The 11,510-nt window shown below is 27.8% G+C and overlaps 1 protein-coding gene across 5 annotated transcripts; it reads right to left on the bottom strand.

Moving 5' to 3' along the window:
* Positions 1-854: 854 nt before the first annotated feature.
* LOC126898442 (radial spoke head protein 4 homolog A-like) lies at positions 855-10,096 on the bottom strand. 5 transcript variants are annotated; one of them, XM_050672451.1, is made up of 9 exons: positions 9,778-10,096; positions 4,076-4,262; positions 3,753-4,006; positions 3,417-3,504; positions 2,766-3,053; positions 2,572-2,691; positions 2,330-2,510; positions 1,516-1,912; positions 855-1,226 (listed from the first exon to the last, which is right to left on the bottom strand). In XM_050672451.1, the coding sequence occupies exons 1-9, from the start codon at positions 9,801-9,803 to the stop codon at positions 971-973; spliced, it is 1,797 nt and encodes a 598-aa protein (XP_050528408.1). In that variant the 5' UTR covers positions 9,804-10,096; the 3' UTR covers positions 855-970. The 5 variants fall into 5 exon arrangements, with proteins under 5 accessions (XP_050528408.1, XP_050528410.1, XP_050528409.1 ...); XM_050672453.1 differs by having other exon boundaries at positions 9,783-10,096; XM_050672452.1 differs by having other exon boundaries at positions 9,510-10,095.
* Between the last annotated feature and the right edge of the window lie 1,414 nt (positions 10,097-11,510).

Raw genomic sequence — 11,510 nt, 5'->3', positions numbered from 1 at the left:
AACAACTTATTAGATTCTGATGTACTTCCATTTTTATTTTAAATGTTAATCACAAATAACGATAACGACAATATAGGTTTCAAGTCAAAATTTAACCTTTTTAACAAATAGTTTTGTAAATGAATTAAAAGTTTAATAATATTTCGTATGAATTATCTGATTATATTTTAGCTCTGCGTTTTTAAATAAAAACCTAAATTAGAGCCTTATTTATTTTTTATAAATGGTTGCACGATATTCATTTTAAACTAAAATCATTTATTTACCCTCATTTTCATACAATTGTTTTTTCCATATGATAGAATTAACAATAATTGTAACGAACAAAATATTAAAAAATTCCTGTACTATTTTCCTTTACAATAAAGTTAGTTTAATATATCAAGTTTAACAATTATTGCTTTGAGTTTTTTAGTAGTGCTATTTTGTAAAAGTACAAATCAGTTTTAATGTAATTTTTTTAGGTCACTGTTAGTATATATGTAGAAAAACGAGATGAAGAAATTATAAACGAAATAAAACGTAATTTTGAAAAAAAAAATGTATGAAAATAAGAAATAATTAAAGTGAAATAATAGTTATATCAAAATTTTTTAGAACAGTAATTTAGGTCTGAGACAGCCTGTATATAGATAGTTAAAAAAATATAAATTAATTTATATGTGTCAGGAATTATGTTGTTATTCATTTTCTATCAGTTGAGTAACTCACTCGCATTTCATATTCATTTTAAATGGTTAAAATTTCCTTTAAAAAATTACTTATATTCTCATATATATATATATATACATGTATGTATCAATATTCTCATTTATTAAATAAAAACTATTAAATAAATTACATTATAGAGGTATTGTATTTGTATTTCAAATATGACAATTTATTAATACATGAGTAATCTTATCTTATATAATTATAGTTATATAATTAGTAATTATCAACAACACGTAATATAAAATTTTTATTTGTATTAGTCGTAATTATAGTTTTTTAAAATTCTTTCATCTTCTTCATAAACATCTCCACTGGACTGTTCTAACAATAAATTACAAGCAGCCAATTTTTCTTGATAAGTATAGTATTCCTGTTCTTGGTAATATGTCGGATCTTGAATTTCAATTAAATTGTTTTCATCCAAAAATTCTGAACCACAAGGTTCAATTAAAGGTGTATAACATTCTATGTCAAATTTTTGACCCCATCCCACATACAACAATTCTGTTTGACTAAAATTACAAAACAGTTTATTCATATTAAAATTATAAGACTGCTGTGTGAAGAAATCTATTTGAATCCGAATTTCGCTTAACAGCATTTAATCATTTCGATAAATAATTATACAGGGTGTTCAGTAAGTCAGAAAACAGGTTTCTATTGTTCTCATTGTTACAAACAATGAGAACAATAGAAACCCGTTTCCTGACTTACTGAACACTCTGTATATGATTTTATTTATACATTAATTATGATTTTAATTTCTATTCCTTGAAAATTGTTATATATTTATGTACTTACTGTTTATACGCTACTGCAAAAGCTCCTGGCCATATATTCGATTTCATGGCAATATAAGAATCATTTGGCAAATAAGGGGAACATTGTTCTCCTTTCCAAGCCTTCTTATTTTCTGTCATATCTTTAGATAAATTTTCAAATAAATCAGATTCAGAATCTGAATAGTCTTCATCGTAATCACTAATATTTTCCTCAGTTTGTACATTATCGTTATTCTCTTTTTTGGAGTTGCTATTATTCTCAGATATAAATGATTTTGACATTAACCAATGGGTCCACTGTTTTGTGAAACCGTTTTTTCCAATTTTAGATTTATAGTGAACCCAATTTTCTGGTTGAAGTAATTTTAAATTGGAGATGGGTTCAAAATTCTTGTTCTTGACACAATTAGTTATAACTAAAAATTCAAGTAAATTATAGTTTTTATTTTGTTTTTTTACATAGTAAATAGGGTGTAAAAAAACGTGTACTATAGATATAGTCAACTTCAAGATAATTGACTTGCTAGTTTTTTATGTAAAATATTTTTTACATCAAATGTTTTTACAAAAACATTCGATGAGTGAGGTAGAAAAATGAAAAAATTTTATAAATCGATCCATTTAAAGAAATACTTAATGATACAACGATAATTTACTTTAAACAATAGTAAAAACGATAATACAAAATCAAGCGATTCGCATTAAAATTAAGTCTGTCTATTTTGAGCATATTTATTTGATTTCGACGTTTATTATACAGAAGAGTATTTCAAATATTCTTCACTATATCATGCTTGTTTTAACAAATAACGTTTAAAAAAAAATGAACTTACATTTTTTAGACAGCTGTGGAATAGACTTCACTATTGAAAAAGGAATCTGGAAATTATTTCCTTCATCCAAACTGATTTCATAATAACCACTAGGACATATATGCGTACTCGCTGAAATTCTAGCTATCTGTGCTCTTAAATAGTGTATTTCATACCCATTGAAAATAGGTCGTGTGTCCATCTAAAATTACATTCCATCTATTACAGGTATTATACTGTAAATGTCTTAATAACTATAATACTTTGGCGTTTAGATTTCCAGTAAAGAAATATTTAATCATTTTTGCTTCGATGATATGATTGGATTTAACAGATGGTAATTCGATCCATTTTTCGTTTAGATCATTAGTCACGAAATATACCTGATAAATGAATATAACATTTCAAGAATATATCTAAAGCTAAATGATAACTTAAGTTTGTGTTTTATTCTTACATTTTTATTGTTGCCAAATCCCGAAATTTCTGGTGGTATAACATTTTTATCACCACATAAAGTATTTGTGCTTAGTACGTCCTTTATTGTAATGTCTGAGTTGATGAAATTACTTTGAATATTATTTTGATTTTGAGTGTTATTTGAATTTAATTTTTCTTGATCATTGATTTTCGTGTCGTTAAAATTGGATATACTTAAAGGATACTTACCAACATTTAAATTGTCACCAAATTGATAGTTATTATTGGACTTAGTAAATTCTTCTTCTATGGATAAATTTTCTTTCTGTAAATTATATTAGATAATTAACAGCAAACCACAGTTAAAAAAAATATATAGGTGTTCANAATTGATAGTTATTATTGGACTTAGTAAATTCTTCTTCTATGGATAAATTTTCTTTCTGTAAATTATATTAGATAATTAACAGTAAACCACAGTTAAAAAAAATATATAGGTGTTCAGTAAGTAAGGAAATTGGTTTCTATTGTTCTGATTGTTTGTAACAATTGATATATTTCCATACGTACTGAATACTCTGTACAGTATTCAGTAAATAAGGAAAAGGTTTCTAAAAGATTCCTTAAAAAATAACCTGTTACTTATTTTTTGAACACCTTGTATAGTATGATGTAGTAATTTTATTACCGATAATCTACGTTGTAATTCAATATCTGACCATTCACACTCGATAATATAATAGTTCTTCTGTATACCGAAAATCTTGCCCCAATATCTGAATAAAACTATTTCTCAATTTTAATGCAATATATTGCATAATCTATATATAAATGTATGCAAAGTTAAAAGATGATTATACTTCATATTTTATTCATCGATATGATTTAATAATTTATTAAATTGTATCCAATATTTTTGTTTTAACAAATTTATAAATTTTAAATTACAATCGTTTAATGGATCAGAACTATAATACACCTTTCTACTTCACACAATTATTTTCCTAGTTTAACTGTTAGTTACCTGAGACTACGAAATTTGTTCATTTCAGACATTTGGTTCAATAATATGGCTATTAGAGACACTTCATTATTAGACAGTCCATATCCAGCTTTTCTGAACATGTAATTAGCTTCCCAAAGATTCTGTACGTATTTATCTTCGAATGAAGAAGTGTTTTCTAAAACATCCACTGTATTTTTTGGACATTTGACTTCTTTGTTCATTTTACTCTGAAAGTAATTTTGTTGTTTTTTCATTTGTTTCTTCAGGGCACACTATGTACAACTCATTTTATTAATTGTATAAATAAAAGTTAGGGTTAAATAAGTAGTAATCGCACCTACTTTATATATTTCCAAATTTTTTTGACAGTCTGCAGCGTTTATGTTGTCTACGTAAACTCGTTCAAATCTAGTATCTAAATTAATATATGTCTGTTTCACCATTTTGCTGTAGTTTTCAAATTGTTCCACAGGATTTGAAGGCATATCTTGTAATATTTTGTTCAAAACTTCTTCAAAATGACTATACCTATGAAAAATGAACTTTTTATTGAAATAAAAATTAACATCAAATATTATTTTTTCAATAAGGTAAGCACTTTTCTTGTATTTTGGTTTAAATCTTAATTATTTAATCTATTTTAGTACCTAATGTTTTGAAACTTGTGATTTTTAGAATTAATAATAGATTTTGTAAAATATTTAATATTGCAAGAACATGAAACAAAATATTTTGTAGTATTATAGTTAGTCTAACTATAATATTAGTTGAATGACTTAATACATTTAGTGAAATATTTTTTATAGGTAGTTCAACTACATAAGATAGTTTATCCATCTAGATCAGGGGTCTTCAACCCGCGGCCCGCCCCGTCATTGTATGCGGCCCGCGATCAAATTTAAAATTAAGCATGTATATTTCGTATTTCTATAAAATTATAACTGCTTAGCCATCGCTACCGGAAATATGCGATAAGATAAATTAAATTACCTACCTAGAGATAAATGTTGGCTGCTGCCTGTTAGTTCGTAATCGATATGGAATGAGCATAATACTCGTATATTTGTATAATATGTCGGTCAGTAAAAAACGTACAATCTCGGATGAAAGTCGTGTTTTTCAAGAAAAATGGTCCCATAACTATTTTTTTATTCAAGTTATAGAAAAGGCAATATGTTTGATTTGTCAAGAATCGATTGCAGTGATGAAAGGGTACAATTTAAAACGACATTATAGTGCCATACATGCAGTAAAATATGATATGATAGAAGGACAACTTCGAATTGACAAACTTGCATTGTTAATGAAAAATATACAAGGTCAGTCTTTAAGTTTAAAAACAGGTCATAAAGACTCAGAAGCCAGTGTCAAAGCTAGTTATATAATAGCACAAAAAATTGCCGCTAAATCGAAACCGTTCACTGATGGTGAATTTATAAAAGAGTGCATGGAAGCGGCTTCTAAAATTTTATGTCCATNGCGGCCTCTAAAATTTTATGTCCAGCGCAAAAACAACTTTTTTCCAAATTGAGTTAATCAGGTGTAACTATAGCAAGGCGTATAGAAGAACTAGGAACTAATATTGAGAGTACCCTAAAAGAACGAATTTCTAAATTTATTTTTTATTCTCTGGCCCTTGACGAAAGTACAGATTTGTCAGATACAGCTCAATTAGCAATTTTTGTTCGGGGTGTCGATTCTAATTTTAATATTACTGAAGAATTAGCCGCACTTTTTCCAATAAAAGGCACAACAAAAAGTTGTGATATATTTAATGCATTAAAATCGACATTTAACCGTTTTGATATCAAATTAAATAACCTTTCTGGAGTTATAACAGATAGAGCCCCATAAATAGTTGGAAAAAATTAAGGGCTCATAGCACTCATTAAAAAAGAAATGGGGGCATGTGGTGCATTACAACTGATACAATATCACTGCATTATTCACCAAGAAAATTTATGTGTGAAATCTGTGGTTTTTCAAACTATTATGAAAGATGTTGTAAAAATAGTAAATTTTGTCAGATCAAGAGCATTGAATCATAGAGAATTTTAAAACTTTCTAAGTGAAATAGACGCTGAACAAGGTGATGTAATCTATTTTATAGATGTTCGTTGGCTCAGTAGAGGGAAAGTCTTGAGAAGGGTTTTTGATTTAAGAAAAGAAATTTTTGAATTTGCTGCAAGTAAAGGAAAAATATTTGAACAACTCAATGATTCAGAATGGAAAAATGATTTTGCCTATCTCACGGATATTACATTGCACTTGAATGAGTTAAATTTACGATTGCAACGTCAAAACCAATTAATTTATAATTTATTCGATCATATTAAATCTTTCGAAAATAAACTTCTGCTGTGGGAAATCCAGCTAAAAAAAAATAACACAACTCACTTTCCATGTTTGTCAAAATACAATGATACTTCAACAAAAAAATACGCAGAAGCAATTTCTAATTTAAAACTACAGTTTGATTCGAGGTGCTTAGATTTCAAAGCTAATGAAAAAATTTTTAATTTGTTTTCAATTCCATTTTCATTATCAGTTGAAGATGTCCCAGAAAATACGCAAGTGGAAATCATTGATTTTCAAAACAATAAAATATTAAAAGAAAAGTACAATAATGTTGAACTTTCAATTTTTTATTCGAAATATATTGACGTAGAGACATATCCTAATCTTCGAAACAACGCATTAAGAATGATGTCTCTTTTTGGCAATACATATACTTGTGAACATATTTTTTCACGAATGAAAATTGTGAAATCTAAAGTTCGATTAACTGACATTCACTTGGAAAATTCACTCAGAATTGCATCGTCTCAGATCCAACCAAATATAAACAAATTAGTTAGTGAAAAACAATGTCAGTTATCACACTAAAAATAAAATAAAAAATTTGTAATTAAAAAAAATGTTTATCTATTTATGTTTTAATATTAATATTAATTTAAATTGTAATCATAAAAATGTTAATAATAAAACTGAATTCATGTATAAAATACATGTTACTACAATTGAGGCCCACAAGATTATTAAAAAATAATATGAGGCCCGCTGCAAAAAAAAGGTTGGAGACCCCTGATCTAGATAATTATTTTGTAGCTAAATTAACTATAATTTTGTTGGTTCTACTATACATTTTTTTCGTATGTGAAATATTTTAGTAAAAGTTTAACACAAGTGTCTTTGTATTAATATGTATTTATTACACATCGGTATATTCGTCATCTTTTTTCAATAGACTTATAGCATATTCAATGCCCATATCAAGTTTTTTATGAATTCCACTTTTTTCATTCAAATTTGAAGAATTATTTTCTATAACTTGTGATTTAACTAGTGAGAAAGGTGCAATATCGATTGATTTGATGAACTTAGATGAGTTTAATTCAGAGCTTTTATTGAGAGAATCATTCATATTTTGTTATATAGAACTTTTTTTGCGTATACTAATAATTAATACTCTTAAATATTTTCCAAAACAATATTAACTGATTTGTAAAGAACATAAATGAAAATACGTAAAAAATATACTAAAAAAGTGCTTCGTTACTAAGACAAAAAAATTGCTATAATATTTATTCTATAATTTATTGTCTTTTGACACAACAAATAAATTAATCTAGATGGACCAAACTTTTTTAAAAAATTCTAAATTTAATATTTAAGGTAACGCCAAGACTTTTTTTAGTAAATGTATGAGTCTATATTATTTGTATTTATATAATTTTATATTTCTGAATATATTTTTTAGTGACCGACATTTTCGAATGTTTGAAACAATCGAATAGTATTCGATAGTTTTTTAAAAACTGTCAAATAACTATTTAAATTGTTTTTATTCAACCGAATAGTTTATTTTTAGCATAAACTATAAAATATTTAAAAAGTTATCGAATAGTTTGAGTAACATTCGAATATAACTATCGAATGGTTTTTTAAATGACTGTCGAACAATTCGATAGTTACTATTCGATATTTCCTATCACTAATATTTTCTGTGCTACTTTTCAGTTGTATTACTTTATTAATGTTTAATTATTTTCATTAAGTCAATAAAAATAAATTATTCATATTTGTTACAATTATTAAAAAATTAATTAAATGAAAGCTTAATTAATTCAATACATTATTATAAAAAAAGATGTTCCAACAACTTTTTTTGTGATTGTTTTCTAAAGTAATAAGTCATATACGAAGAAGATGCATTGTGCCATTATTTTTAAGTAATTTTGAAGAAAAATGTTAAAAAAATAGTAAAAACATGATTTTTTCATCTCTTTAAGGTTAAAAAACATTAACTTAAGTTTTTTTAAATGAGAACACATATTTTGAATTTAATAAAATGTTTGAGTTTTTAATTTAATAGCAAATGGCATTTGAATTTTTAATATAACTTCATTCGTTTATTAGATATAAACATTTAAAGTTTCAAATTTTTGATATAATATACAAGGATTACAAATACAGGTAGCTAATTGGTATTTTATGAAATTGCTGTCACAGTCACGGATTTTTCATTATCAATTATAACTATCAATAGATATACTTTCTGTATTGTCAGTTAGTGTATTTATAAACTCACAACAATGTGCTTTACTACCATTGATAATAACAATGCTGTGTACCTGCTAATATCGATTTCATAAAAAACCAATTGGCTACCTGTATTTTTAATCCCTAGTGTATTATACATGTATATTAACTCAAAAATTTGAAACTTTGAGTGTTTATATCTAATAAACAAATATAGTTATACTAAAAATTCAAATGCCATTTGCTATTAAATTAAAAACTCAAACATTTTATTAAATTCAAAATATGTGTTCCCATTTAAAAAAATCAAGTTAATGTTTTTTAACTTTGAAGGGATGAAAAATATCATGTTTTACTATATAATATTGTAGTATTTTTTGAATCAAACAATATTTTCCTTACCAAAAATTAAAAATTTTCAATAGTTACTGAGTAAATGAGGGTCTTATTCATAACGAATCACTCTGTATATATAGTATATATATATATTGACACGGCCCGCGTCGCTTCGTTATACACGATGCCCCGCGACTCGTGCCACCTTTATCAGCCGTCGCCCTACTATGAGTATTTGACTGACCAACACCGCGTGTTATACGCTACGGTGCAAAGTCCAGCAAATGCCGCACGGCCGACGACGACCCGCCGCAAATGGTGCGAGAGTCTTCCTCCCGTTGTGAAAGCGACTACGTCGACAGCCGAACCGCACCCGCGCACCGTCGCCTACAACGCTGCTAACCATTTTGCCGTCCAAGGATTACGCCGAACATCGCGTCGTCGACGCCAGCGAAAGTGCCGCGATATTATGCGAAGATTATTATTACTGTGTTTATCTTTTCGGTTTGTTTTATTTTTGTTAAAATAATCTGTTGTCGCTCATTTAATAAACGGCCCACGGGTCTCTACCCTCAAAACCAGTGTCGACCACATTTTTGCGACGTAAGTCGTGTCAATATACTAAAATATTAAGTGTTGTTGTAGACTATAATATGTCGAAGACCGTTACCTTAAAACTAGGGAGAATTATTAAAGGTGAAAAAATAAGATACACGTGAATATTGAAGATATTCACGCAATAAAAAGATTTTTGTTGATTAAGAAAATTAAGGGGACTTTATTAAATTATTACAGTTAAGTTAATAATGGACAAAACCCGAAGGTAAAAACCACTCTGAAAATGAAGGGACAAGAGAAAAAAAAACAATTATTGAGAGAAAAACAAATTTAACCTACAACTTTTAGACAGTACACGTGAAGTGTCTTCTTTTGTCGATTTTTGTAATCTGGCCGGCCGGACCGTACTTGGGAACTGCGGGAATAATATATATATATATATGTCTTAAGTATACATGACACACCACTGACCAATAACCTTATAAATATCAATACTAGCTCATAGTAAATAATGAGCAGAGAAAAAAAAATACATGTATAATATAAGTAATAAATTTTAACATAAAAAGGCTCAAAACATTAATGTACTACGAAAAAAAATATTTACGATACCCAGTCCCGGATGGGACTCATCCGAAGATGGGGATCTCGGCCCCGGAAAATGGCCGACGCCTTACAAAAGTTAATACATAATTAAAAAACAATGTCACACGCGGAAAAAAACAAAATAATGTTGGCTGTACGCACACAGCCAAAATACCACGACTAAAAAGGGAAGAAAGCGTCAATTTTGTTGTTACACACCGGGCGAGACACACCGACGACAACGATCACGTTTGGGAGAGGGTATCGGCTTAACAATTCACAAAATATAAAAAAGATAAAAATATGAACAATATTAAAATTATACAGGTATTGACAGTAGTGGCCAGTGTATGTGTCATATAGGGAACGATTATTAAATTGATAAAGAACATTGTGTGTATAGCGTTCACCTTGACAGCAACAGTACAGTTTTCTGATTACACGGCCGGATATAACGTACGCGCGCCTATTAGCAAACCAAAACAGTAAATTTATCTATACCATAAAATTCACATTTTGTCACGTTACAAGTTTTTTTGTATCGAGTATTCAATATCAATAAAAACATGGAAAATACAAAATAATTTTACAAATAGACGAGTAATCGGGACGTTAAAATTTGTGTACTTGTACGACTAGACAAATATTTAGTATTCGCCCTATATTTGGCAAATAGATTAGTAATGGGGGTCCAGCTTTATGTTCCACCTAGATTGCAGGGGGGGGGGTTCTTTGGCCTGTCCTTATGGGTTGATCACAGATTCTGATAGAAGCGCACGGCTAGTCCTGGCACAATAAGTCTTTTATATTAACAAAATTATTTCACAATAAAAGCCTTACGGTCAGAAACCGGTGAACGTCACAATATTTATATAAATATTTGCAGCTTTAATCGTCGAGTCGAATAATAAAATGAATACCTATTAAAAGTGACTGGTATATTTAATGTCAATGATTATATTTAAATCATAATGTATGCATCTGACTGACACTGAAGGAGTTAGTTTGGTAATATTGGTTTAAAATGCCATGTTTCTTTTTCATTTTACTGTGTTTAGATATTATACTATTTAGTAGTTAGTAATAATTTTCATATTTTGACGTATGAATGTTTATATTGATTTTAAGGTTAATATTAATTCAAGTAAAATACTAAATAATTAATTACTTACTGAAAAATAAATTTTTAATGGGAAAGAGTTAATTGTAATGCTTGGATAACTGCGAAGATGTAAATCACAAACATCAAAAATTTTCTTTTTCATTTTAATGAGTTTAGATATTATGCTCCGATATAGAAATTATTACTATCTATTAGTTAATAATAATTTTTATATTTTCTCCTATGAATGTCCTTATTTAATTTGTTGATTAATATTAATTCAAGTAAAATACTAAATAATTATTACTTATTGAAAAAAAATTTGAATGAGAAAAAGTTAATATAATTTTAGGTAATTGTAATGCTTGGATAATACAGAAGATGTAAATCACAAACAACTTTTTTTTGGTTTTAAACATTAAGGTATAAATTAAAAAAGTATTTAGGAGTTTTACGTCCTAGGTATATTTATATCGTTGTTAACCTAAAGTGTTATATATATATATATTGTAGTGCGACCCTTGGTAGTTCCTCTAAGGGAATATAAATTAAAAAAAACCCAGCACAGGGGGGTCGCGGCACAGTAGTGACGTGGCATAGTTGGATCAAGTATAATGATATCTGACAGTGATTAAAATCACTATAAAAAAAAA

Source organism: Daktulosphaira vitifoliae, unplaced genomic scaffold (assembly GCF_025091365.1).
Source record: "Daktulosphaira vitifoliae isolate Bord-2020 unplaced genomic scaffold, ASM2509136v1 Scaffold_2, whole genome shotgun sequence".
NCBI lineage: Eukaryota > Metazoa > Arthropoda > Insecta > Hemiptera > Phylloxeridae > Daktulosphaira > Daktulosphaira vitifoliae.
This window is presented reverse-complemented; position numbering and strand designations above follow the sequence as displayed.

Coding starts and splice junctions, on each gene's coding strand:
- LOC126898442 (XM_050672450.1), bottom strand. CDS start 4,784: ATGCTCATTCCATATCGATTACGAACTAACAGGCAGCAGCCAACATTT. Junction 4,007..4,075: donor AAAATTTGGAAATATATAAA/GTAGGTGCGATT, acceptor AGTTGTACATAG/TGTGCCCTGAAGAAACAAAT. Junction 1,913..2,329: donor TCCACAGCTGTCTAAAAAAT/GTAAGTTCATTT, acceptor TTGAATTTTTAG/TTATAACTAATTGTGTCAAG.